Source organism: Hippocampus guttulatus, chromosome 6 (assembly GCF_054856545.1).
Source record: "Hippocampus guttulatus isolate MCC_2025c chromosome 6, RoL_Hgut_1.0, whole genome shotgun sequence".
Lineage (NCBI taxonomy): Eukaryota > Metazoa > Chordata > Actinopteri > Syngnathiformes > Syngnathidae > Hippocampus > Hippocampus guttulatus.
In genome coordinates, this window is record NC_141266.1 from 7051707 (window position 1) to 7078519 (window position 26813).

The 26813-nt window shown below is 40.8% G+C and overlaps 1 protein-coding gene across 2 annotated transcripts in view; it reads right to left on the reverse strand.

The window, feature by feature from the left end:
- Nucleotides 1–2615: 2615 nt before the first annotated feature.
- ibtk (inhibitor of Bruton agammaglobulinemia tyrosine kinase) overlaps nucleotides 2616–26813 on the reverse strand; it is a 28211-nt gene continuing 4013 nt past the window's right edge. Inside the window, exons 5-29 of one of the 2 annotated variants that reach the window (XM_086113163.1) lie at nucleotides 25662–25772; nucleotides 24908–25078; nucleotides 24662–24779; nucleotides 23134–23314; nucleotides 22752–22875; nucleotides 22091–22268; nucleotides 21698–21851; nucleotides 20056–20440; nucleotides 19671–19921; nucleotides 19503–19589; nucleotides 19312–19394; nucleotides 18841–18878; nucleotides 18620–18716; nucleotides 18407–18508; nucleotides 17711–17828; nucleotides 17281–17341; nucleotides 15565–15692; nucleotides 14204–14316; nucleotides 13970–14112; nucleotides 13795–13901; nucleotides 12928–13026; nucleotides 12656–12814; nucleotides 11210–11407; nucleotides 5187–5322; nucleotides 2616–3505 (exon numbers count right to left, since the gene is read on the reverse strand). In XM_086113163.1, coding sequence (XP_085969289.1) covers nucleotides 3380–3505; nucleotides 5187–5322; nucleotides 11210–11407; nucleotides 12656–12814; nucleotides 12928–13026; nucleotides 13795–13901; nucleotides 13970–14112; nucleotides 14204–14316; nucleotides 15565–15692; nucleotides 17281–17341; nucleotides 17711–17828; nucleotides 18407–18508; nucleotides 18620–18716; nucleotides 18841–18878; nucleotides 19312–19394; nucleotides 19503–19589; nucleotides 19671–19921; nucleotides 20056–20440; nucleotides 21698–21851; nucleotides 22091–22268; nucleotides 22752–22875; nucleotides 23134–23314; nucleotides 24662–24779; nucleotides 24908–25078; nucleotides 25662–25772 — 3468 coding nt within the window. In that variant the 3' untranslated portion in view covers nucleotides 2616–3379. Of the gene's footprint in view, nucleotides 3506–5186; nucleotides 5323–11209; nucleotides 11408–12655; nucleotides 12815–12927; nucleotides 13027–13794; nucleotides 13902–13969; nucleotides 14116–14203; nucleotides 14317–15564; nucleotides 15693–17280; nucleotides 17342–17710; nucleotides 17829–18406; nucleotides 18509–18619; nucleotides 18717–18840; nucleotides 18879–19311; nucleotides 19395–19502; nucleotides 19590–19670; nucleotides 19922–20055; nucleotides 20441–21697; nucleotides 21852–22090; nucleotides 22269–22751; nucleotides 22876–23133; nucleotides 23315–24661; nucleotides 24780–24907; nucleotides 25079–25661; nucleotides 25773–26813 lie in introns of both variants that reach the window. The other variant, XM_086113162.1, reaches the window with a different exon arrangement.

The window sequence follows — 26813 nt, forward strand, 5'->3', positions numbered from 1 at the left end:
GGAAATTCTGTTATAAGGACCGATTGGCCAAAGCAAATATGATTCCTTACTCGAGAATAAAAACAAACTGATGAAAATAACTTTTCTTCACTTTAAACCTCTTTAGATTTAGCCATCACAGGCTAAATTAATGTGCTGAAAAACACATCAGGAAGCCTATTAAGACTAGTTCAAGCGCTTCTCCCTGATTTTTTATGCAAATGTGCAAGGGGCTTGCTGACCATCGGGAAAATATGATTTTCCCCGAACAGCCGGTCTATTTCCGGGCCCGTCACACTCAACCACTCCTCGTCGCCGATTAACTTTTGTCATGTTACATTTGCTGTAAATAATCACGGCAAGTTGTCATCATATGTTTAAACCGGCACAACTTCACTCAGGCCACCACTGAAGGAGAAAGTCGGACCTTATGACGATTAATGTAACCAGTAAAATTGTTGTGAGAAATCATTTTCTTGATTAGTGTCTTCTCATGACTTAATCTCATTCATTATTAATGGAAGAGTAATATTCTTAAAGGCAATTTCAGCAAAGTAACTCTCAACTTCAAATAAAGGTTGGTGACCCCTGCCCTATATTTATGCATCATATTTACTGCAATCATTTGCAACTGCCAAGGTAGAAAAACAAAAATCCATATATTTATTGTTAATTTCAGTCGAGTATACCTTTGGCTTTCATTTCTATCTGAAAATTCAAATTTAAAAAAGCATACAAGACAATATTGTTTCCATTTAATGTATTTCAGGCTCTAAATCTCAGACTCATCAGCCGAGGGAGCTTCTTTCATGCACTATCCAGCAGAAAAAGTGCCCTTTCTCCACAGGTGTCGCATTTCTTCTCATGAAAGGGTCCCTGTTTATTTTAGAACCACCTTCAAAGCAAATGGCTTGCTTGTTGAAAAGCAATATTCTGTTCTAATCACTTAAAACTAAAATGATACCGCAAGGAGTAGAAGTACAAGGTAGATGTTGTCATACATTGGGAGACTTTTCTTGACAAAAAAATAATACACCTTGTCGATACAAAGTATGGGTATCGGTATTGGTATTATTATGATTATTATTATTAGCTGTAGCATCATATACCACTAAACTATGAGTGCATATCAATGCTACTGATGCTCAAAATCAGTTTAACATTTAAGTTGTGGGGTTGTATGAACAAAAATTTATTTTTCACATTTTAAATGTCCACAGTACACATGGAGTAGAAGTAAAAAAAAAGAAAAAAAAGGCAAAGCCCTCCCACTGCAGCAAAAACATTTGAAAGGCAACTACCTGTCTGTCATTTGAATAAAAACTGTTACTACTACTGTCACTTTAAATGAACACTTAATTCATGCTAACAATGAAATGAAATAAAATCAAAAATATACTGGATACATACTGTATCAAAGATACAAAAGAAGAACACATAAGTACTGGAGGAGTATTACAATTGTCTTGTGGCACACGGTTCTTTTGCAATCTTCCAGATGTAATGGATTTTTTTTTTTTTTGGGGCCCAGGCAAGTGGCCCAAGTTCAGCCCCGTAGCTTCTGTAAAATTCTGGCAGCAGACGCATGATTTTATTGAGTTAAACTGAATTTTCCATTTATTCATTTCCTCTGCATTCTGAATTGTGTCACTACAGCATAAATATAATTTAAAGTTTATAAATCCATAGAGTCAGACAGGACGAATGGGAATTTTGAGTTCACTCATTTGGGCATGTGCTTGCCACTACAGTATTCAGCAGGTAGGAAGTTATTGCATTTGAATGTATGGAACATACCCTTTTGTCCATAAATAATGCAGGACTTCATGCTAACAGTTTGGAGGACAACCTCACAACTTTTCCATCTGGCTGGCTGGAAATATGGCCAAGGTCTGTCCTCCCCCATCTCCCGACTGTCAGATTGCATGCACTGTCCTCAAATCAACCACATTTAATAGATCGGCACACCCTCAACAATAAAAGGCGAGTTACCTTTGACAGCTGGACACCTTCATTATTCCAGCCTATAAATAAGAATTTCCAGGGTGGAGTGCGATGGGATTTCCTCGGGTTGAAATACACCTTTATTATAATTTTCCTTTCAAAAATAAACCAAACAAATAAAAGTAATGCAGAATTGATGGGGACTGGGCAGTTAATTATTTCTCAAACAGTTTTCTTCTACATCTACCATTGATACTCATCATTCCACTGCATGTCAGTTTGATTCCTAATAACCTGCTAGAGTGGCATGATGAAAAAAAAATACTTCAGCTAATTAGACACTAATGAGTAATTCATATTTCCCTCACAAGCACTCTCTGCCTGACTTGTGATGTGATGTTTTAGCTGTAATTACGCTCAGCTAAACCGGTCAATTACCACACGTTGGAGTTCGGATCGGGGTCATCGCAGTCAATTAGAGGCCGAGATGTGCAAATTGTTTGCGGCTCATGCAGGCAAGCCAGCGTGTCAGGAGGCTACCATTTTTTAGTTAGTCAGAGAGATTCTACGCCAAAGAGGATCAAGGTAAGGAAACAATTAGGGACATTAAAGACGTCACAGTTTTTGCTCAGCCTGCTGCTGTATAAATTACACATACACATACACACACACACACTTTACTGAGTCATTGCACAGGTATGAATGATACTTTATTGCCTGCCATTTCTCATTGTAAAGTCTTTTAATACCAAGACAACCCAATCACACAAACATAATATCACACGGTCTAACTGAGGTACCCACGTTGCCTTTGTTGGCTGGAAAGAAAAGTCAAATGTGTAAATCAGGATGGAAAATAAATGTAACAGCTCCTTGTTACATCTGATTTAGATTGATAACAAACATTTTCTTGCAAAGAAAATCCACCCTGCAAAAGATTTATTATGTCACTAGAACACACCAAACCATGGATTGGAAGATTGACAGAATGTTGAGTCACTCCACTTTTATATCAATTGATGCCAAATGACATCATAACGTCTGTGCAAATCAATCAGCTGAAACGCAGTCAATTTTCTAGGTCTAGTTGGCACTCCAAACTTTCTCAAGATTATGGAGAACTTCCAACGAATCAAACTCACACTGCACTGTGCACCCTCTGTGTGTGTCTCCATCTCAATTTCGTTTCTTTGGCAACATCACGTTACAACAACAATTGGGAAGCATTAACTTAAGCCATGTGAGCAACTTTGAAAAAAAAGGTTCATACTGCAAGGCCTCAGATGGACTACATTTTCTTCTTATGGACAACATTCACCCCGTGACACCCATTAACAACACAATGCAGCGAATGAGGACAACTGCAATAAGAAGCATAAAGTTGTAATCGATGAGCACTTGACGGAAGCACACCGCCAACAATCGTCTCACTTTACTGCGATATTGTGGCGAGTCATCAGTGTTTGTTCCATATTGGAGCTGCCATGGGACCCGAGGAGGCCCTCTCCACCAAGATCAGCTCATCAGGGTTGTCATGGGCCTTGTAATGGAACAGAAGGTCTTGAATAGCCCTCTCTTCAATCTACACAGAGAAGAGAAGAAAGTCAGGGAAAGGAGGCATATTTGAGGAAAGCAGAACCAAACCCTCAGAGGGTGAAAAAAACAAAACCCTGCCGACAGGATAAGATGGATGATAAATGTTTTTCATGAGGACATAGAGTCGTGGTGGGGTTTTAGGAAGGCGATGAAAAAAGGCTGGCAACAGTCTAACTTTTATCAGCATTTTTCCAACCAACTGTGGTCATAAAATGGTCTGCCACAGAAGGACATGAAGGCAATGTACACCAAACCCTATTTCATCACAGCTCATTGTTCCTGTTCCTGCAATAAAGCAGAATTTTAAACCGAGTTGCTTTGATGAGTTTTTACAGCATAGAAGCAAGTCTGAACTAAGACTTGCGCACCTTCAGTGTACTGTATCACCACATTGTGCTGCAACATGTTGGGCAGCGCTGAGGTCCACTGGAAGAGATAAGACATAAAACTAAACAGCAAGCGGAAGAGGAAATCCCTTCACTGCATAGGGTACCATGTTCTGCCTTTTAAATATTCATATTTGTGTTATTTCTTCATGTGGGTTAAAAGAAGATGTTTGAAGGTTTGCAATTATCCTAACACCTCTGATAATTTCAGTTAGCATTGGTATTCTGCATTATGCATTAGCATTAAGATAGAACATGTACATTGGATGGAATTATAGCTAGCAGACTGACATGAAATGACATTCTATGCTCTGGGTACACATTTTGCCGTTTAAATACCGTACTTTCCGCACTAAAAGGCGCACCTAAAAGCCTCCCATTTTCTTAAAAGCTCACAGCATGCCTTAAAATCCGATGCGCCTTGTGTATGGTCATTAGGGTAATATGTCAATCCCAAAATGTCTCCTTGCTAGAGACATGCTTACAACACAGAGTTCAAACTTAAGGCGATCGGTTTCGCAGTTGAACACGGAAATCGAGCAGCGACAACAGAGTTCAACGTTAACGAGTCAATGTTATAACTTGCTGTTGGTTAAGTGAACTGTGTCACTGCTTTATTAAATACATTTTACTGACATCTGATCGTCGCTATATAAATCAGGGTGTAGTTTCGTGTAGTGTTCTGTTGGCATTTCCTTGAGCGTAGCTCCATCAAGTGGATCCATTGTAGATTGCGTCTTATAATGCGGTGCGTGCAATATATGAAAAGAATTACAAAATAGACCATTCATTGAAGGTGCGCCTCATAATCCAGTGGGCCTTTTAGTGTGAAAAATACGGTATACAAAGTTTACGATTTTTGTTTGATGTGTCTGTTTGAGAGTGACAAATATACACCTTAATGCAAGCAGACCTTGCTTCTTATTTGGCTTAAGTGAGAGCAAGTGAACAGTAATGATGAACTTGTGGGAAAAAAAGTGTTTTAGAAGTCTTCATGTACGCTTTTATGGGGAGCAGTAAAACCGCATTTGAAGAAAAGTGTCTCGATATTGGTGATTTTCACCTATCGTGGGTCTGGAACGTATCCCCGTGATAAAACGGGAGTTCGTTGCACATGTTATTGATGATGTAAACCATAGAGACTTAGCAAGGTGATGAAAGAAGGCTGGCTAGAATAATGTGAGTAACATTTTCTTCAACCGTGTCTGCTGTGTGTCATGGCACATGTCGATCTGTGTCAGTCAAAGAAAGCTCTACCACACACAGGCAAAGCCGCACTACCTGGATGAGCGCCAGCGGTTTCTCTCGACTGCGGATTAGCGCCGCTTCCTGCTGTCGTTCCTCCTCCACGATGGAAGCAAAGGTCACCAGGGAGGTGGGGGGAGGGCTTCCGGCTGCCGCTGCCATCACCCAGGGCCTGAGGGGAGAGACTGGTGAGGTGGGAGGAAAGAGAGAGGATGCACGAGGCGCTGCCCTGTCTCAGTGGACGAACAAAAGAATATGTGAACATGGACTGACCAGCTTCTGTGTGAATGGCTGCCTCTCCATCTGACTTGAATACACTCATTACAGTATGTTGCTGTATAACTAGTCTGGATCTCCCTCTGCATTATGTGGACCTCAATCCCAACCGCATTAAGACCAGAATGATGCGCTTTAAATATGATCTCAAACTTGGATAACACGAGACGGCAGTTATTTTACTTCACTACACTTGAGAGACTGCACCTGAAAACTTTTTCGTGGACCAGAAAGTCTATTTTAGTTGACAGTTCAGTTGTCTGCTTTGTTACATTGTTAGGCATTTTCTTGGCATTTCAAGTTGAATAAAAATTCTGAGATGAGAAAATACAGTGAACCCATTCTATGTGCTGGGAATAGGGACTGAGTCCTGCCACGAAGACCAAAAATCTGTGTGTCATTGACGGCCAACCCCTAAAAGGTTTTGCAACTGCCGACAGATATCACAAGATGGCAGCAATGCACTACAACTGTACAAATGAAACTCCTCTACTCACTTCAACACACTTCCTTTACACCAGTGCTTCTCAAATAGTGGGGCGTGAGGCTCCGTCAAGGGGGACGCGTTTGACCTCTGGGAGCATGCTTTTTTTTTTTACTGTCCTAAAATAAAGTGCAGTTGCACCTCCACTACATTAGGGGGCAGTGGCGCTCTCATTGGCAGAGTGTGCGCAGGGAGCATTCGCCCGGTGTTTTGTTTGCACTGAACATGCGCGCTTTGCACACAGCACAGAGTATGAGTATGAAGTGTAGACTCGAAGTCAACAGGCGGAGAGAGACGGGAGATAAAGAGGCGAACGAAAGTCTCCCGAAAGCTAAGACGAGGAAAGACCGGGTTGTCTAAAAATGTTGGCAGCGGACAACATAGAGCCAACTAAATTAAGGTGTCACTTAAAGACATTACAGTACATCCCAATCACGCTGATAAGCGGCTTGAGTTTTTTTCAGCGAAAACGTGCCGAATATTGCCAACAACCATCCCGCTTTGTGACTGCGACTTGTAGCCATTAATCCAGACATCATCTTTGATTTAAAAAAAGAATCAGCACAAATTATTTTATATATTTTTGTTTTGCAGGTTAAAGGGTTTTTTTAAAAATATTGTGCTCATTGACTTAATGTTGGTGATCAGTTTGAATGCATTATTATTTATTGATTTTATGTAATTTTATTTTTCAGTATTGTATGATTTGACATGGTCAGACAAAAAATGTTTATAGTTTCATTAAGGATTTAATTTTATTTTTGAATTTTAGATGCACTTTAAATCGTTTCCGTTACAGTTACTAAATCTATTCTTTGTTGTAAGTTGGTCCATATTTCTTTTTTTTTTTAATTCTCTTATACGTTAATAAGGATACAGTGTTATGCAAAGGTGTACTTAGAACAATTTTATAGACAAACTATTTATAGTTGAGCGGGGGGCGCGAGATGTTTTCTTCTTCGTGGGGGTGGGGGGCATGACAGAAAATAATTGAGAAGCACTGCTTTACACCAACATGCCACTCAAAACAGTGCTGTTGCCTGGACACAAAAACAGCAAATAAATTAAAAAAAATACATCAAAAATATTTTTTTTAATTTTGGAAAAAACAAAAACCCATGAATATGCAATTCCGCGGGTGCAAGTCCACTGAACTTCCAATATAATCAATTCAAACATAATGAAATGTTTTTCCACTAATACTCAGACAACTGTAAAGGTACTATAGATACTATTGTTTCTTCCTGGCCATAATCCTGCTGGACTTCTTTTAGAGGAATTTAGCTAATCTACATGTCACTCTTGTTTCTTTATCCTCATTATATTATATGAAAGCCATTTGGAGAGTAAGTTGGATTCCAAAAATCAGAATGGAAGGGGTTAAGATTCATAGATCAGCAACGCATCTCAAGGAATGAGTGTTCCGGAAGACGAGGTCGGTGCGACTGGTGCTGCGGTTTCTTGACTCTTCCGCTAAATACCAAGAGGAACCTGATACCTGCTCACTCTTCCGTAAGATATAATGTGACGTGAGGGCTGCCCTTATCAATTCTTGTTAGCATCACTGGCTTCACTCACGACTCATGCAGCTGTTTAACATCTGGAGGCCTCCTTGAAAATCTGCTGCAGGCTAAACACACGGCAGAAGTACGATAGCAGAGATGTAACTTTGCGGGCGAGCAGGAACTATGGAAAAAAAAACTTTTACTGGGTCACAGGCCTTTGCAAATACAGTATTACACCCGGCTTCATAGTCTGTGTGTGGGCACGGTATGCATTTCTCGACACGAGTGTTGTTGAAGTCAGGGTGACTTCGGTCACGTCAACCTTGCTGACCATCATTTTGAGCTGGTCATCCCAATTCCCCCAGAGTCCTTAACAGTAAGCATTTTCTTCAGTGTCATACTGCCATACTAAGCAAAATCCATTGAATTTAATAAAAAAAAATACTGAGGCGGTACATAAATACTCAAAGGTTATTCATTACTGTTTATATACTTAAAGCAAAATATTTCCAGAGTCATGTTTGTGAAACTGATTTAAATTGATGAATGGTTGCGGTTGCTCCCCTTAATTCATTGGCAGTGTTTTTTGTCCTTTAGAGTAAAGCACATTTTATGTTTGTGAGAGCATACCTGAGCAAAATCCATCCCACAGACCACAACGTGCCCAGTAATTTTAATGACTGCTCATAGCTTTGTTTTCCATTTTTATTTCCCAATCATGACAACATGCACCAAACACACCCACCCACCCGCGCGCACGCGCGCACGCACGCGCGCGCGCACACACACACACACACACACACACACACACACACACACACACACACACACACACACACGTAGCAGTTGATCAAAATAATACCATTTAAGTTTCTCTCTCAAGGGCGGCCCGGTAGTCCAGTGGTTAGCACGTCGGCTTCACAGTGCAGAGGTACCGGGTTCAATTCCAGCTCCGGCCTCCCTGTGTGGAGTTTGCATGTTCTCCCCGGGCCTGCGTGGGTTTTCTCCGGGTGCTCCGGTTTCCTCCCACATTCCAAAAACATGCATGGCAAGCTGATTGGATGCTCTAAATTGTCCCTAGGTGTGAGTGTGAGTGTGGGCGTGGATGGTTGTTCGTCTCTGTGTGCCCTGCGATTGGCTGGCAACTGATTCAGGGTGTCCCCCGCCTACTGCCCGAAGACGGCTGGGATAGGCTCCAGCACCCCCCGCGACCCTAGTGAGGATCAAGCGGTTCGGAAAATGGATGGATGGAAGTTTCTCTCATGGCCCCTTTGAAAAATGGCCCAGTAGCTCAATGTGCAGTGGATGAAAAATGCTTCACCCATTCAATGATATTATACTGTTTTCAAAATGTTCCAGAGTAATGCCGGGGCTAGTAAATATTCAATAAATAGCTGGAAAGTCAAACCGGACCAATTTATTGTTTGATAATAAGTGAAAGGTCCCTGTAAACCTCTGCTGGTCCTTATATCTTTAAACTGCGCTACACTAACAATAACTACCAGAAGACTGTATATTCTCAACGGGATTATCATAATTTCTGGAATACAAAACACACCTGAATAAAAGCCGCAGCAGCTAAATTGAGTCACAAAAACTCATTTGTAGATATTAGCTGCCTAGGACTAATAGCCGCGGTTCTCCATGTTATTAAAATGGGGTATTGTCTGTATTACAAATATCGGTAGATGAGCCCCTCCCCAAACAATAGCGAATATACAGCTATAGTTACAGAGAATCCCAGAACGTTTCTTTTCTCTTACTCTTTACCCTTGTCACACGAGGCATATTAGCAGATGACTGGGTGTCACACTACAGGGAGGGCTGTTTATTGCACTTGTTCCCTTTGCTCATTAAATTCAAGTTGAGATGTTGAGTTTGGCTCTCAATTGCTCTTTCACACACAGCCATGCGTACTGCTAAGCATACACACTTCCACGTGTCACTCAGCTCCCCTCCCCCTCAGCATGTGCATTCCAAATGCAACTAGCTGATGACGATTTGGTATGAGGGCGGACTCGGACACTTTTATTGGTCAAATGTGAGACGTGTTCGTTAATTTGAATAGTCAGATGTGACTAGCTCCTCAGTCAAAGTCCATAAATAAACTGTGTTACATTAAAAGACGTAAAGTTGAAAGTTTGGGGGTGGTGGGGGGTAAGAGGTTGTAGTCAGGAAAATGCCGTTTTTATTGCGGTGAGAAGGTTTTCCTCTCCAAAATGATCACAATTCTTCTACAGCTTTAGCCACACCCATGGAGGAGCGCAGTGAAAAATTCCAACTTTGAGACAGACGGACGGGGCTGGCGAACTGAAACGAGCATCAGGTTAAATTCCTCCCGTGCAAATAAATATCCGAGTCTGGATGTGTACTTTGCCACATTCATGGCCATAAATCTTTAGCCACTTATCCTCACAAGGTTCGCGGGCGTGCTGGAGCCTATCCCAGCTGTCTTCGGGAAGTAGGCAGGGTACACCTTGAACTGGTTGCCAGCCAAATGCAGGCCATATATACACAAACAACGAATTGTGCTCACAATTACACCTATGGACAATTTAGAGTGTGTTATATTAACCTGTCATGCATGTTTTGGGAATATGGGAGAAAACTCATGCAGACACGGGGAGGAGACATGCAAACTCCACACAGGAAGGCCGGAGCCGGGATCGAACCCTGCACCTCTGCACTGTGAGGTAGAAATGCTAACCAATGGACTACCGTGCAGACCCAACCCTGGAAATTTATTTATTGCGCGTGTTAAAACCAAAGTGGGCTGATTACTCATTCTATGTGACAGGCAGATAGATGCTTGCCACCCAATGTTTGTCTTATAGTTTGTAATACTGTACACTCAACCTTTGTTGTTCAAACAGACAGGCTCATAAGGGGAATAAACTATGATGTCTCTTGCAATTGGCTTGAGAAACAAGGTGTGTTCAAACACAGTAGGACATTTCAAACTCAGGAAAAAAACCCAAATAAGGTAACTTAAAGTATCAACACTCACTTAAAGTATCAATCCCTGGGTTCAGCAAAAAAAAAATAAAAAAAATATCGCGATATATTGCAAAACTATATTTTTTCCTCGCCCTAATAATTACTGTTATGATAAATCTTTTGGTGTCCTAAGACTTTTGTACAGTACTGAAAATACAGTACTGTATATAAAATGTCACGTTTCTTTCTTCAATTGTCACAGTTTTCATATTGTGATAACAACTATGTGAATACGACTTTTTCCACATTCACCAAGAGAATGGCAGCCTCTCTAACAGGCACTCTAATGAAAGAACTGAATCTCACTGGCAGAGCCTAAGTTACACTCAACAGAAACAGGGTTTCTGTATAAAACAGTCCGGACTGACATGAATGGTGTGAATTTATAAATGAATGTGATTTTATTGTGGGACCTGTAATTTAGACCAGTGTTTCCCAACTCCCATTGAGCACGTATTTTAAATGAGAGGAAACCCCCCCAAAACAAAACAACTTACAGCACTACAGCACACCCCGAACAAAAATGTTACAAAGAAAGATGTATGTTCAAATAATGGTCACTTCTCACTTTACTCACAATTTTACAAATTCAGTTTGCAGGCATTGAAGGAAGACAAACCCAGCGGGATTAATTACCGGTAAGTGAAACTGGATCATTTCCCATGGTACACCCAATGACCTCTTGTGTTTGGCCAATTGGTTGGAAATCAATGGTTTAAACTTGTGTAAGATGAAGCACTGTTTTGACAACAGTGCCTCCCACTGATAGCAGAACTCACTACATGTAGTTAACTTACCCAGGTTTCTCCGGCTCACTGCCATCAGCACATTTGAACGTCACCCTCCTATTAACAGGTGTAACGCTGACAGGTAACGCTTGAGCACTTTGGCCCCTGTGAGTTCCCGGCTGCCCGGCTCGGATGAGGATGTTCTCCTCCTCCTCGAGCAGCGCCCGGAATGAGCAAGGTGAGGGTAGGGACTGGAGTGTTGTTGCCCTGATGACAGAAATCAATGGAGGGGAAACATGAAACACATTGAGATGGTGGAGCTTTGCTTAACTTGAATGACATACTCAATGAAGACATGTAAAAAGAATTGGGTTTTTAACAATGCATAAGGCTAATAAAGTGAACCACCTCCATTCATGGAAGGCTCGGGGACCAAGGACTGGAACAAACAGCGAAAATTAATCCACAAGTAATTGATACCCACCCTAAAAAGTTTTATGATTGCATTGTCACAAGCTGAGGACAAGGCACAAATTTAGTCAAAGTGAAGCTCCTCAAATCACTTTAGAGTTTCTTGGCATCAAGATGCCACAAGATAGTGACAAAGCCATACTTTTACTGCTTTGGCTAAGCACAAAAACAAATGAGGTTTTCAGTGAATAACTGTAGAAAAGAAGAAGAAAAAATCTTCAAATATGTGATTTAGCAAATGCCAAAGTGGCAACTATGAGGGCCATCCAATAAATAAGGTGAATTTTGCAGTATAAGGACTTCTAATACAGATAGAATCTTACCCCCCCCCAACGTAGTCTCCCTGCACTGTCACTCACTTTTCCTATCCGTACACAAGCTTCCATATTCACTCAGTGTAAAAAATTTTGGACTGATCTCTTAGCCAGTCGCTCACAACACTTGACTTCGTCACTTTCAAACTCCTGTTAACTGCTGAGGCAGGTCAAGAAAGACATGAAGAACAAATGCAGGGGACATCAGTCAGAAGGAGTCATCTTACATCGTGACAACGCAAGGCCTCACACAGCAGCCCAAACACTGCAGACCATCAACATGCCAGGCTGGGAACTGCTCCCTCATCCCCCGTACTGCCCAGACCTTGCCCCTTCAGACTTTCACCTGTTTGGTCCCTTAAAAGCATTCACGAGAGGCACGAAGATTTTTATGCTGAGGGAATATGGAAGCTTGGGCACAGATGGGAAAAGTGTGCGACAGTGCTGGGAGAGTATGTTGAAAAAAAATGGTAAGCTTTTATCTGTATTAGAAGTCCTTATACCAAAAAATTCACCTTATTTATTGAATGACCCTTGTATATGAGGGTTCAATGCAGAATAAAAAATTAACAAAAATTGTGTTTTGTACTTGAAATCACAAATGCACTGGACATCGGGTTAATTTCTTCCACCTCCATTTGTGCTTCTGATCCTGGAGCACACCCGTGAGCCTGAACAGGATATGCTATACTGAAAATGGATGGATGGATTCTGGAGTACACTCACTCACCAGGTCTTCCCACTGCTGTTTTTGGATGGCGTGACTGTGGGGGTGGGTTTGGATGCTGTGGCCTCCACACTGGTCTCTTTATTGGCCAAGGCCAACATCTTCCTTTGCTTTTGGGACAATTTCATAGGAGTAGGAGAATATTTGCAGAGGGTACCAACACTGAAGGCAAGCAGAAAAATATGTAGAGTAGGTGGGAATACCTCAAACGTGTGCGCTGTAAATAGTCTGTAAACAGCAACTGTAGTCAACCTGAATATGTGTTGATATTTTACCTTGCTAGGCTTTTAGGAGCTGGTTTGAGGGTCTGCGCAGAGCTGGCTTCCATGTCCATGATGGCTCTGAGATCCAACACTGGAGGTGGATGCGAAGGTCTACAATTTAGAATAACATAAGGTCACACCACAGGACCAGATTTAAAGTAACTATGGCAGAAAACTTTCTCCTAATCATCTCTTTAAAATATTGCTGGAGAAAAATAGGTGCACTTCAACTGACTTTTTTTTTTTAATCGTATTTCTAACCTGCATTTGATTCAGGTGCAATAACTGATTGTCACAAGCAATATATTTGTCGAGGAGACTATTCAAACACACAAGATGCCGAATTAATTATTTGGTCAGCTGGAGGGACCATTCCAAATCATCTAAATCCCGGTGGTCTTGTTTCAAAATTCCAAATCCAACCCTTGTGCTTATGATTTTTAGTGTTGCAGATATGGCAGGGAAAATCAGCCACTTGCGAGGAGGAAAGCCAAGTCCAGAGCAGAGAACTTAAAGCAACAGGCAGTTAAAATGCTGTTGTTTTTTTAACGGAGGACACTGCATCGTGCTATTGCAGCACAGGTGCACATGGCCCACAGAGCACTTGAAGGCTGATTCAAAATAATCTCTGAGTGTCTCAAATAAAAGTGGCCCCACCACACAAGCTATGAGTCCATCATTTTCCGATGCAGGTTTTAATAAAAGATTGCTTTAACATGATAATAGTCATACTCTCATTGGAACTCTTATCTGTAAGTATGTTTCCTGTAAAAAAGTGAGTTTGTTGAGTTTAGAGAGTACATGCACGTCATGGTGCATGGTCAGGATGGTACCACCTCTGCCTTAATTTGAGCCAGGAAAAACCCTGGTCCATTTTACCTGTGAAGGATCTTTGGGATATCTTTTGGACTAGAGGTGGGGGGAGGTGGGAGGCCATCCCTTGTATTGGGTGGGATCTTCATTCTCTGACACAAGACCCTCTCTTCCTGTGGATAATGAAACCAATTATTTTCCTGTATTTGAATAACATGTGTGACCACTACAGTACACTAACCACAGCTCTGTCATGAAAGACTGGTGACTGCATTTCTCTGGGGCTACCCAGCCCCATGCAGCTACCCTCCGAGTCCGATGTGAGCAGCTCCTGCAGTGACTCTGTTGAAGTGCCTTTTCGTGTCTTCACCAGGCATGGGGAAACTGCTGAAAGAAATACAGTAATTGCAAATCAGTGAAAAGTGAGGCTTTCAAGTGAAATGTCACTTGCATGTGAGTGTTTGTGCAACCATACCTGCAGCAGGGGGGCTTTGAATAAGTTCAGACAGTGTATAGCCTCCTGAGCTGTCGGAGCGTCGCCTTGGTTTCTTTTTAGCCTTCATCTTGGCTTTCTTGAACAGTACTTCCCTGTGGAAGGAGGGTTTTGATTAATGAACAGCACACATTTAAATTTCATTTATTTTTAAGCGGATACACTGTTTTTCTTCTTCAGTTTTTCAAAAATAAATCACTAAGCGTTTTTTTGATCGATACTGAAATCATGATTAATAAATTTGATTATTCAATGATTCCAAGAGAGTAATCTCTCGATCAAAACTCAACTTTATCCTCAAATATAGTATCCATGCATCCATTCTCTAATACTATACAAAAATGTTGATCGTTTTTGTGATATAGATCTTCATATCGCCCAGCTCTAGACAGAGAGTAGAGCAGAGCTGTGCATTTGCATATTTGGTGACTATTGGTCACTGTTTTCAGACAATAGAACTTGACAAAACTAGCCGAGAAACATTACAATGCTTGCCTGCCCGCAATGACCGAGACACAGATGAAAAAAAAAAAAGCATTTATGGGTGTCATAACCCCCCCCCCCCCCCCACATTAAATCACGAATGAGTTTTTCAGCGGGGTGAATTTTGGTGCAGACATCTTTTTTACATCGACCTATTATTTATGTGACAATGTTCAGCCCAATCAAGTGTCCCGTTTAGGGTGGCAAAAGAAACCAGCGATTAAGGTTAAAAACAGCTTGGCTAATATTGACAGGTTACACATCTTGGTTTTATTTAGGAGAGTAAAACAACTTGGGCTATATTATGTTCATATTTACCGTCTATGTAAGAGAAAAAAATTCCCAAGTCAAGGCCCATTTTGCCTTAATTTTAAGCAATTAAAGCAGAGTCTTATTTTTGCTTACTTGTTCACAGATCTGATTGTTTTGTTACAATAGCAATAAAAAATACCAATGCGTTTTCATAAAAATGTTTATCTCTTTTTACAAAAACATGGAAATTCCAAGTATAACTTGGGGAATTATGCTGTGTGGCCGCCGAAATTACACTTCTCTCAGATGGCTGACACGTTTTGTTGTTCAACTTTCACAAGAAAATAACACCCGGCAACCAAAAAAACAACTGCAATAGGCTGGTGTTGTTCTCGTGTTGACGTCATCGGGCTCACGCATTTTTTACCTTAAAGTAGGCATTCCAAAATCTGCTCCAGAACACCAGAAAATAAGCCTAATATCACCAATGAGACTTGTTGGGGGGGAGGATTTTTTTTTTTGTTTACTGCATAAATAATTTTTAAGTTCAGAACTACAAAATACTTGGCAATATTCGGGCTGTTACAGGCGCCTTTAAGGCTGCTTACCTGCTGGATTGGTCCAATTCAGATTCTAATTTGCGGCTGAAGGCGAAGTCAGTATGTTCATCTTCATACATACTGAGATCTGGGGCGTCAGGATATGGAGTCACAACTCTCCTGTGCATGGCTGGGATCTGAAATTAAAACGTAAAAATGAAGAATACCAGCTAAACCACACTGTACAGTCAGCCGAAAACCTTTTGACTGCAATCAGACTGCAGGCATAATCTGATTCCAATCCTCAAATCCGATTTTTAGGGATGACTGTGTGCATTAATTTTAGCAAGTGTCCAAATGGTAGCTGGCCCTGTTCAGTTCAGACCGAGACCCATTATTGACCCATCTGACAGGTTTCTGGAGCAACAACGTCAGAACAGAGGCCTGCATGTGTAGTGTTTGATATCACCGCTCAGTACTTCAACATCTGGCGAACAACCCACAACTTTCATCGACAACTATTGGTCGTTGGCGAGGTGAATTTTGGTCCCAGTATGTCCCTGCTTGGCGATCTCTGGTCCGGCGCATTGGGTCTTGCGTCGCATAGAGTAACATCCCCAACATTCAAATCCAAAGTGTTGCCAGGTTCCGTGGATGTCAGAGAAAACATGCATGTTCTGTATTGATAGCAGACGCTTTAGCATTGGTAAGAAAGTAAGCTTCATATGTTGGGAAATGACTTATTTTCAACACACATGCACTGCTCTTGAACGAACGCTTTCGCCAACAGGTGGGCTGCTACTGTGCGTCATATAGCAATTGATTAGCGTGTGCTTTTATAACAAGTTCAATGCCTGCCTATCATTGATGTGGTCAACAGTGGCTCACATTAGCATTTGCATGTACTGTAGATTCCAATCAGCCCAACTAAAAGAAAGTCTTCGGTTGCCACAAATAGTTTAAAAATTGTAACGGTCTGGACATGTACCGTACATGCATTTAGGTTTGGTCCATCTCAACAATCAGTCCTGTATTTTTATATTGACATTATTTCCAGCTCAGCGGAGTGCTAGGATATGACGCAAGAGTCTCCTTCTTCTTCACAGTTATGTACATCATGATGTGGGTGCCACCAAGTGTTTGGGGAGACAATACAGTTGAATTAAACGGTGAGAAATTTATGTTGCTAAAAACTGCAGAAATTGTGTGTATTCATAACTTGAAGCACTGCTGTATTCAATTCCTTGCACTTGACTATTTTTCTTCAAGAACTTGTCCAGCCACATGTTTTGAGTAGGACTTTTTCCGGCCACTAGTTTGTTTCTTTCTTTCATTGTATTCTTTTATTTAACTTCATTTTGTTCTGTTCTTAATAATTATTTTGTGAACAAATGGATAAAATACATTTGCTATAATTTCATGCAAGGAAAAATGCTATGTTTGAATCTAAAGGTCTTTCTTAAAAATGATCTGTCACTGTTTTTTGTGTGTGTGTGTGATATTTTATGTATCAAAAGTAATAGTGGTATCGGTATCTGTGACAATTCGTGTTAACTGTTTTGTTAAGCGCTTTGTTACAGCTGCAGCTGTTGTGAAAGCGCTATATAAATCAGGATGTATTGTATTGTAATTCAAAAGTTGAGTATTTATACTGGCATTGGTCTGGTAAAAAAACAGTTGTATCGAATCTCCCAAAAGTTTCTTGTAACAAATCTTCATCTAAATTTTACAAAAACAGTAACCAGCAATAGGAAAGTTTGTAGCGCAGGTGTTAGGGTGACTGACCATCCTCTTGTAGGCTGCAGAAAGCTCAAGAAGGACTTCATCACTCAGACAATCCAGTGCTCTAATGGGATCATAGAAATAAGGAGCAGACAGACACATAACTCATCCATTTTCTGAACCGCATATCCAAAGCACCAAAAATAATTTGTAATTTATTCAATACCAGCTATATCTGCTATTATGTGTATATCATCTCCATAAGCATGTCGAAAGAACGACATGCTTATTGAGCCATTAACAGTACTTTAAACTGATCAATGATTTGAAAAATTACACTTGTGTTGACTGACCGTTGACTGGTGTGTGAAAAAATGTGAAATGTACTAAATTTGCACAGAGGTTTCAGCTCGACGCTTGCACTACTTTACATGAATTGATATCTTAAGTAGACATTTCAAGCTCCTGCATAATTATCAATCTTGGTTCTCACTTTGACTCGAGTAGCGCAGCCATATTCAGCACAATGAACTGGAGGCAGGAGAGTTTCAGTTGCTCTGCGTTGTACATGGCGGCAAACTCCAGCAGCTCAGCTGCATTTTTCAGAGTTACTGCAAAGAGCAAATTAGCTGAATTAGTCACTTTCGGAAGGTTGCAGAAAAGGAATGCAATCAGGGGCAAGAATATCTGTTTTTATTCATTTTCAACTCAAGTATGATGCATTTCTCAAGGAAAAATAAAGGGGAATTCAAGGCAACAATTTTCATTGTACAAATATGCTCTATGTGCCCCCACTAGTCGTGATCAAACCCAGAAAACAGGTGAACAGTGAAGTTAGCAGTATGAGCCTAGAGGCACTTTGATGTCGATTTCAGTTGAACGCAGAGGGCAATTCAGGATCAAAATGGCAGCGCTCTGAGAATGATGAGAAGGGATTGACTCATCTGCCTAATTTTAATTCCACAAACACAATATTGACCAGAATGCAAGACTAGTGATAGCACATATAGAATACTTTCTTGCAATTTGCCTTCAGTTTACCTTTAACTCTTAGAGATGCAGAATAGTGAATTGAAAAACGTTCTCATTCAACTCAAGTTAATCATGATGTGTAGCATACGGCAGGGTAGTTAGGCTACAGTTTACTTTAGCAAGAGGAATTGAAAAAAAAAATACAAAAGTGACATACAATTCTCTGTGATGACGACCTCGCACATTTCCTTCAATCGTGTGATCAGCAGCTGATCAGCTACAACAAGCACGTTGCAGACAAACGCCACATTCATAGACTCTGGAGTGAAAAATAGGACAAGAGCATATTTAAGTTTCAAATGTATTCATAGCCCATGTAAATAAAAACAACCAGGGTTACAAAATCTGTCTTTCAAGCATGTAAAGTTACCTTTAATGGTGGGGCAATCATCTGTGTAAATATACTCAAGAATGCCAAACAAAATGTCTGAGCTTGTGGGCATCCGAAGCGCAGTACAAGCTGTAGCCTGAGGGAACAAAGCATCAGCCCTTGAACTTGTGTAACTGATATGCCAAGATACTGGAAAGTGAATAGTTTAGTTTAAGCACCACAGACAAGCTGGTTAGAAAAAATAAATGAGCACAACAAACCTCAATCCACGGATTGCTCAGCATACTGTGGAAATATTCTGCCAAAATTGACAAACATAAAACTTTTTTATAGGAGAAATCAAAACGGACTTTCTAAATGCTACCCTTCGAATGGGAAATTGAACAGACAAGTCAATCTTAACTCTATTTCGATACAGCTTCTGCGAGCTGGCTATTTCCTAATTTACATCATCACCGCCCCCTTAGAAGGTTTCTCAGCCAAAACGATCATGTAAACGCCAAAAGGTAAGCAGAGTTGCAGTGTTTTGGTTCCTTCGGGAGGCTCTACCGGTATTCTGATACATTATTTTACAAAGAAATTCAAGCAGAGGATCTGCAAAAACTCTAATGTTCAATGGATTCAAGAATTGTGAACCTGCTATCAAATAAGAGATCCATGTGCAAATGTAATTTCACCTAGTCAGATGTTTTTGATTGGAAAAAAAAACTTTTGATTATTCAACTTCGTACCTTGTCTCGCACAGAGGACACTTTTATGGCAAGGAAACTCTTTGCCATCTTCTGATTTCAGAGTCACGTCACATAGGTAGGAACTGTAAGTCACAAGCAGAAAGGAGTTTTTTTTCTTCTTTTTTACATTCAGCAATTCATCTCAAAACACTCTGCATATATATAACATACGACAGTTTTAGAACACCTACCATTTCTTTTGGTTGAACTTAAGGTTGTTGCCAGTTTTCTTGTGTATAACATTGATCTTTCCACCCTCATATTTGACACCATCCAGTCTGCCGAGGAAAAATAAAGTATCTTCATAAGAAACTGAAATCAAAAGGATTGTCATGTAGGGTTCAGAACATAAAACTCACCGTGCAGACAGGCTGCCCAGGCCAAGCTTCTTTGCTACTCCTTGCAAAATTTTCACGGGGTTGTCCCCTCTTTCATGGGTACCTTTGTCACCTTTGCCTTTCGCCTTTTTGCCAGGTTTGGAGCCTTTGCTTGTGGCCTTGTTACAATCTCCTTTGGCTGTTATGGGAAGGGAACGATACACTTCCAGTGCTGAGCGACCTCTAAGGCCCAAGTCCTGCAGGCTGCTGATAAGCCTCTCCTCCTCTGAATCCTGCCCAATACAAAATGAGAGTAGTTACAGGACATAACAGTAGATGAGACTCTGACCTCTTCTGAAAAATTATTGCTGGCAAACTCAAGGGAACATCGTCCAAAAATAACTAGGGTATGATTTATATTCCACACCTGGCTTTGTTCCATCAGGGCTCCATGGTGTCTAGGTCGGGCTCCGTGCACCAGTAACTCACAGTTATCTGTGTAGATGAAGTGCAGGGCATACTCCAGCATGTCCGGTGGAATGTTCTCCAAAATGAACAAGTCGCAGCCCACAGCGTCTTCACTCTTCCTCACTTCTTTATCAAGCTCCTCATCAATCCCACAACGCTCAGCCATAAACTGTTTCCGGAAGAACTCAGACCTCATAGACAGAATATATTTGTGAGCCGCAAAGGTGCGATTGCCGGCCTGAAGTGTTACATCATGGATACTGTCCATTTCATGCGCTTCTTCCAGAAGTTTCTGGAGGTGTGTGGCAAAGGAGGGTGGAGAAATGCTGGGAATCTCATATAAACTGGAAAAAAGGAAAATACAGTGTGTAAGTTTTGTTTTTTATTTATACTCCGACTTGAAAAGAATTAAATACGGGAGTAGTTTTGGCCACAAAGTGGTAGAAAAAACATCCATGATTTAAAACTGAACCCAGTATTCAGGAACCTTCAAGCTCTTTTCTCACCGCACTCTGAGTGATAGGGTTGCGCAGCAGGACAGAGAAACAGATGGCAGTGCCCCAGTGGCCAGTCTGCCCATATTTGGAAGTGCTGACGTAGCAGCCTACCAGATAAGACGGAGACTTTTGCATGCGGTTGAGAAAAAGAAGTAGACCGCACCTCAACAAGGTGCAGCTTTTTCACTGCATCACAACATCCACAATTTTCATCAACATTTTGGAAAGAAATGACTCATAGACCACAGAACACTTTGCATCAGTCCATCTTAGATGAGCTCGGACCCAAAGATGTCGGCAGCTTTTCTGGGTGTTGATGATCAATGGCTTTTGCTTGGCATAGGAGAATTTTAAGTTGCCCTTACGGATGTGGCACCAAACTGTATTTACCGACATTGGTTTTCAGAAGTGTTCCTGAGCCCATGTGGTGACATCCTTTACACAATGATGTCGGTTTTTGATGCAGTACTGCATCTGGGATCGAAGGTCACGGGCATTCAACGTTGTTTTTCAGCTTTGCCGCTTACATGCAATGACCTCTACAGAGCCTCTGAACCTTTTGATGATATTATGGATCGTACCTGATAAAATCCCTAAATTCCTTGCAACTGTACATTGAGGAACACTGTGCTTAAAAGGTTTGACTATTTTCTCACGTAGTTGTTCACAAAGAGGTGAACCTCCCTCATCTTTGCTTGTGAATGACAAGCAAAGAGGCCACATCAAGTTTCTTAGTTTGAACATTAAATGCCTTGTCTTTGTAGTGTATTCAACTTCATATAATTTGAAAATGATTTTCAAAATGTATTCTGTTTTTATTTACGTTTAACACAACGTCCCAACTTCATTGAAATTGGGCTTGTGTGTTAAGAGGATTATTTTGCACGTATGCGTGCATTATGTCCATATTTAAAACTGAATGTGTCATACATCTGGTAAGGAAGTCCATGGCCTAATGTGCCCCACCAGTACAACTGACAAAAAATTGTTGCTCCCACCAGCATTGAAGTTGCCGATCCCTGTCTGCGTGTCTATTATTGCTTTCCACTGATTTAGGTCAAGCAATAATTGCCTGGAATTTTATGCAATCCAATGATCCTGTACCTTGTTTTGGGATCAACCTGAAGCAATCCAAAATTTCGACCGTTTGAGTCCATAGTGATGCTGACAGCTCTGTGAATGTAGGGAAGCCTTTCCAGACGAATTCGCTCAAACATTGTGGCAACATTTGAATGTCCACAAACCTCCACACTCATCTCTAATAAACAAACAAACAAACAAACAAACAAACAAGAACACATACAAAATATATATATATATATTAGAACAACTACAATATTTCGTTCATACCAATATTTAATAATCAACCAGTCAATATGCATTGTTCTCATTGCAGTAAAAGGCTAATAAATAATCAAGCAATGAGTAGGTTGACAAAATGCTGATTCAACAACTATATGTACATGATTTAAGTTATCACAATTTCCCTCAACTTACCTTTTTTCTCATTGTACTTTTTATATTCTCCAGCCCACATGCCACTGAATCCCTCCCCCTCCTGAGTCACAAACATCATGCCGTTTTTGCTGAGAGCAATGTCAGACATGAAAACCTGGCGCCCATACGCCCACCGGCATTGTCTCATCGAGCTACCTGAGGAGCGCCAGCAGAACACCTGACAGGGATGGAAAAATACAGAAGTTGGTGAAAAATCTTAGTCATCATTTCCATCTCTAGGCCTCCAACGAGACAATGGAATAGATAGCAAAGAAAGCAAAAATTCATTTATAGTATTCATACAAAGTACATGAACGATACACATTTATATCCAAAAACTAATTCTGGCCAACCATGTCACATCAAGCGCAATGAACAGGAGTGTCTGCCGTTTGTTCTGTAGCCCATATATACTCAGCAGGAAGCACTGTACAATGTACACTTTGCCCTGATCAATGGGTGTCATGTGAAAATGCAGTGATAGTTGTGTAAATAATAATAATATCTTAATCATCTTATTGACTTTAATTCCCCGTAGTTTATAATTAAAGTCACATAATTGTAAAGAGAATCACACATGGTTTAACAAGCAATGATGTCATGGTCATTTTAGTTGGAAAAAAAGAATGTAATTTTCTCTTTTACTTCTGCCTGCACTTACCCGACCAGCTTCATCCAAAGCCAAGATGGACAACTTTTCTCCCCCGCATTCATTTAGTATTTGTGGACTTACACGATGGTCAAGATTTCCACCACTGACAAGGACTTTCTTGATATTTAGCTGCCTGAATGGGACCAAGACCAGACAATCATCATGGCCTAAAACACAACCTGAAACTACCATCTTGTAATAAGCAGGTGGTTAATTAGTATGCTGTCATATGAGGGACAGCAAACTAGATCGTTTTTTATTAAACAGGCCACTGTTTGTACAGTTTGAATTGACTATGCTCTATCACCAGCAAGATGAATCATTAATAATGATGGATTTTATAAAATGTATGCAAAAAATTCGCTTTTGCTGTGATGGGTGTTTTACTGACCGTGAAGCAATTTTTTTACACTGGTATTCGGCCAACAGGTAGACATCTCCTTTCTCGGTCACGATCACAGTAGCGCCACTATTTGCAGCAGCCATTGTTATGGTGACATCCTTGTGGTGCAGAGCAGATACCTGCCGTGGGGCTGTGACACATTTCTCGCCATTGGGGTCCAACAAGTAACCTGAAAACCAAACCATATACTGGGCCTTAAAACAGCAATTGTTTTTCTTTTGTTGTTGTTTTTGTTTCATAATGTAAACAAAAAAGGCCTTTGAATGATATACAGTACCCTAATGAGTACCCTAATCCCTTGTTTATCGTGGGGGTTACGTTCCAAAAAGATGATAAGTGAAATCCGTGAAGTAGGATTTATTTTAAAAAATAAATAAATTTTAAAAAAAGCAAAAAATGTGAGAAGGAAGACATTTCAAATGCGCTGTATGTTTCACATACAGCACATTTGACAATAAAGTTGTAGTTGGTACTTGATAGTCAGCTTTATTTTTTACAGTTATTATACAATACTGAACTATGTATACAATGCAGAGGTGATTGCTCTAAGACTGCAAGGGAAGCGCCGCTTCCCCTAAAATGTCAAAAAGTAAGTGATCAAATATATGTGCGTACGTTCAATTGTGAGGACATGTCATTGACTAAATATGCGCTACAATGCACTAAACTTTTGTTCCGAATCAGCTTCTTATTACTGGTTACGACGCGACTCTCTTCTCATTCATTCCCGTAGCTTCACTGTGCTTTAAACTGTGTGGACGCTGAGCGTCGACCGCGCTGACGTTGGGCGTCTCAAGAGTTCAGTGTAGGTTGTCCCAATGCATTGAAACGACACGAGTCATTGGATAAATGCTGGTTTTGTCCCGCCCATTGGACGCTCAGCGTCTCTGAGAGTCTACGGACAGTGGGCGTTTATGGGCTGGCCAAGAAGCTCAGAATTTCTGCATGATGATTGGATGATCTGTCTGAGGCTGAATCTCTTTTTGATTGACAGCAAAATGAGCCAATCATCGATCTTATGGTGAAGGTATCCTTTTCATTTTTTTGAAAAGGAACGGAGAGTAGAATTCATGTATAAGTAAACGGACACATTTTATGATGTAGGCCGAAATTGAGCTTCCCCTCCTTGACAGACCAGCATCCACCACTGATACAGTGAAACCAAAGACCAAAAATTTGCAAAGGTAAATTTGGCAAGCTGTACAGAGACGAGGTGCAGAGACTGTTCAGTTGGTCAGCCTCTTAGCCAATCAGGATGCAGAACACAATTCACCGTTTGAAAAAAAAAGCATGAAAAAAAACGACAAAAAAAATCCGTGAAACAGCGAAGCCACGGAAGGTGAACAGCGTTATAGCGAGGGATTACTGTATACAGTATAATATTTACCGTCGACATAGTAATAGGTTCCCCAATTTAAAAAAAAAAAAGGCTTTACCCTTCATTCTAAGGCACGAACATTATGGATGGTCTTTAAACGCTATGTCACCTAGCCACAATAGTTATTTCATGTCTTACCAAGCTGCCCTCCATTGAGTCCCATTGTATAAACTGCCTCCTTAGTCCACAGAACTGTGTGAAACCTGCCAGCTGCAACTCCAATTATAGTCCTCCCTTTTAGTGCCTTGGAAAACACCTACATACGAAAGAATGAGAGAAAATTAGATGAACAATAGAAAGGCATTTGCAGACTCAAAATTACAAAATATGAATAATGACATAATTGAAACAAGGATCACCCATATTCTAATATACCATATTCACCTGTTTAGGAACATGTGCCGAAGCTGGTGGAGGAGCCAAACCGAGCTGGTGGAAGGTGTTTAACCCAAAAGTGTAAACATAGCCTTCTTTTGTCAGCACCACTGTGTGGTCTTTTGCTGCTGCCACCTGAGAACAGTGGTGGGACATCAGACCCTCCACCATTCGGGGAACCTGAAGGAAAGTGAAATGATGGTGAAACCGCGTACGTGCAAACTAGAGGAAATGCTGCTTGGATGTTTTACAAATGGTTAGAGGATAGGCACTACATTGCATATTTATTATATTATTATTATTAGGAAGTATGTTGATAATGTAGAATTGGGAGTGATGAAGAGAGTCAGGGTAGCAAAATTAGAAGCACCAGGGAAATTGTCTAATTCAAGACAGGTAGTGTGGTGTCAATTCAGCCTGCAAATGAAAGCAAAACAAGTACAGTCCATAGTTATGCTCATGCATCTATCCATGTATTTCTATTGCGCTTGTCCTCATTGGGGCACGGGTGAGCAGGCGCCTATCCCAGCTGACTTTGTGAGAGGGGCTGGCTACCCTCTGGCTTAGTTAGCCAGCAATCACTGCCATTAAGACTTTTACTATCATGTTAGCATAGTTTAGCGATAGACTTTGGCACGTTATGAAACATGTACAGATCTGAGTTACAGTGCTGTCACAGAAATATAGTAGGATTCTACTAGAAAACAAGGACAGACTGCATTTTTTCTAGTTTTTAACCAAAATCCTGCCAAAGAAGTCTCACCAGGTAAGTCTGTTCATCTCCGTGGCCAAGCCGTCCTCCTTGTCCATGTCCACATGTGAAAACCTGACCTTTTTGAGATAGAAAAACTGAATGGAACTTGCAGAGCACCACCTAAAATAGTGACAAATAAAAGCATTAATTACCTGAATTTACCACCTTTTAGGTCTTAAAATATCATGAACAATAACAAATGACACTTTCATAGCACAGACAGGACATCCACAAATGCGTTACAGTATAAGGACAAATCCAATTCATATCTCAAATTGCTGTTTGCACAAAGACTTGTTCCAATTTGACCTCATGATGTCATCTTTTTCCATCTCCATCAGCCAAGGCCTCCTGTAGTGATAGTAAAAGACTACGCCAACAAAAAGGCTGGCGGACAACTAGAAAAGCAAACATCATGACTAATACATAGCTCCCCTCAATAGACCACAGGGGTGTTTTGTCAAGTATGACTTTGGTGTGGACATTCACACACATCACCGTTGTTCCTTTAATTAAAATGTGTCTATGTGGAATTAATATTTAACCTCTGGCACCTGTTGCAGTGGACTAAGAATACAAGGGAAATAACATGCAGTGCCACAGAGTCATTACGCGATCATGAAATTAGATCCACTTACACCGCAATGGGGTTCATGAAATGACCCAAGATGACGAATACAACAGTTCAGGACAACTATTAACGCAAACACTGCCATCCTGTCCTGAACAGAAGACCAGAATGTTGTCTCTCACCAAGAACTTTCTTGTGTTTCCAAATAATGCCGGAAATTGTATCCATGTTGGCACAGCCTGGGAGTTACTGATGCAAAGCCAGGCTTAAGTGACAAATGGATAATAACAGTATAATGTCCACTAACACTCTAAATTGCCCCCAGGTCTGATTGTGAGAACGAATGGTTGTTCGTCTATGTGTGCTCTGCGATCGGCTGACAACCAATTCAGGGTGTAACCTGCCTGCTACCCGAAGACGGCTGGGATAGGCTCCAGCACTCGCCGCGACCCTTGTGAGGATAAGAGGATTAGAGAAAGGATGGATGGATGGAGTATGTGCACTGCTGACATGACTGTGCCCTCACAGTGTACTTGATTTATAAATATGATAACAGAATGTTGGATGTGGTCATAACACCGTTGAAACAC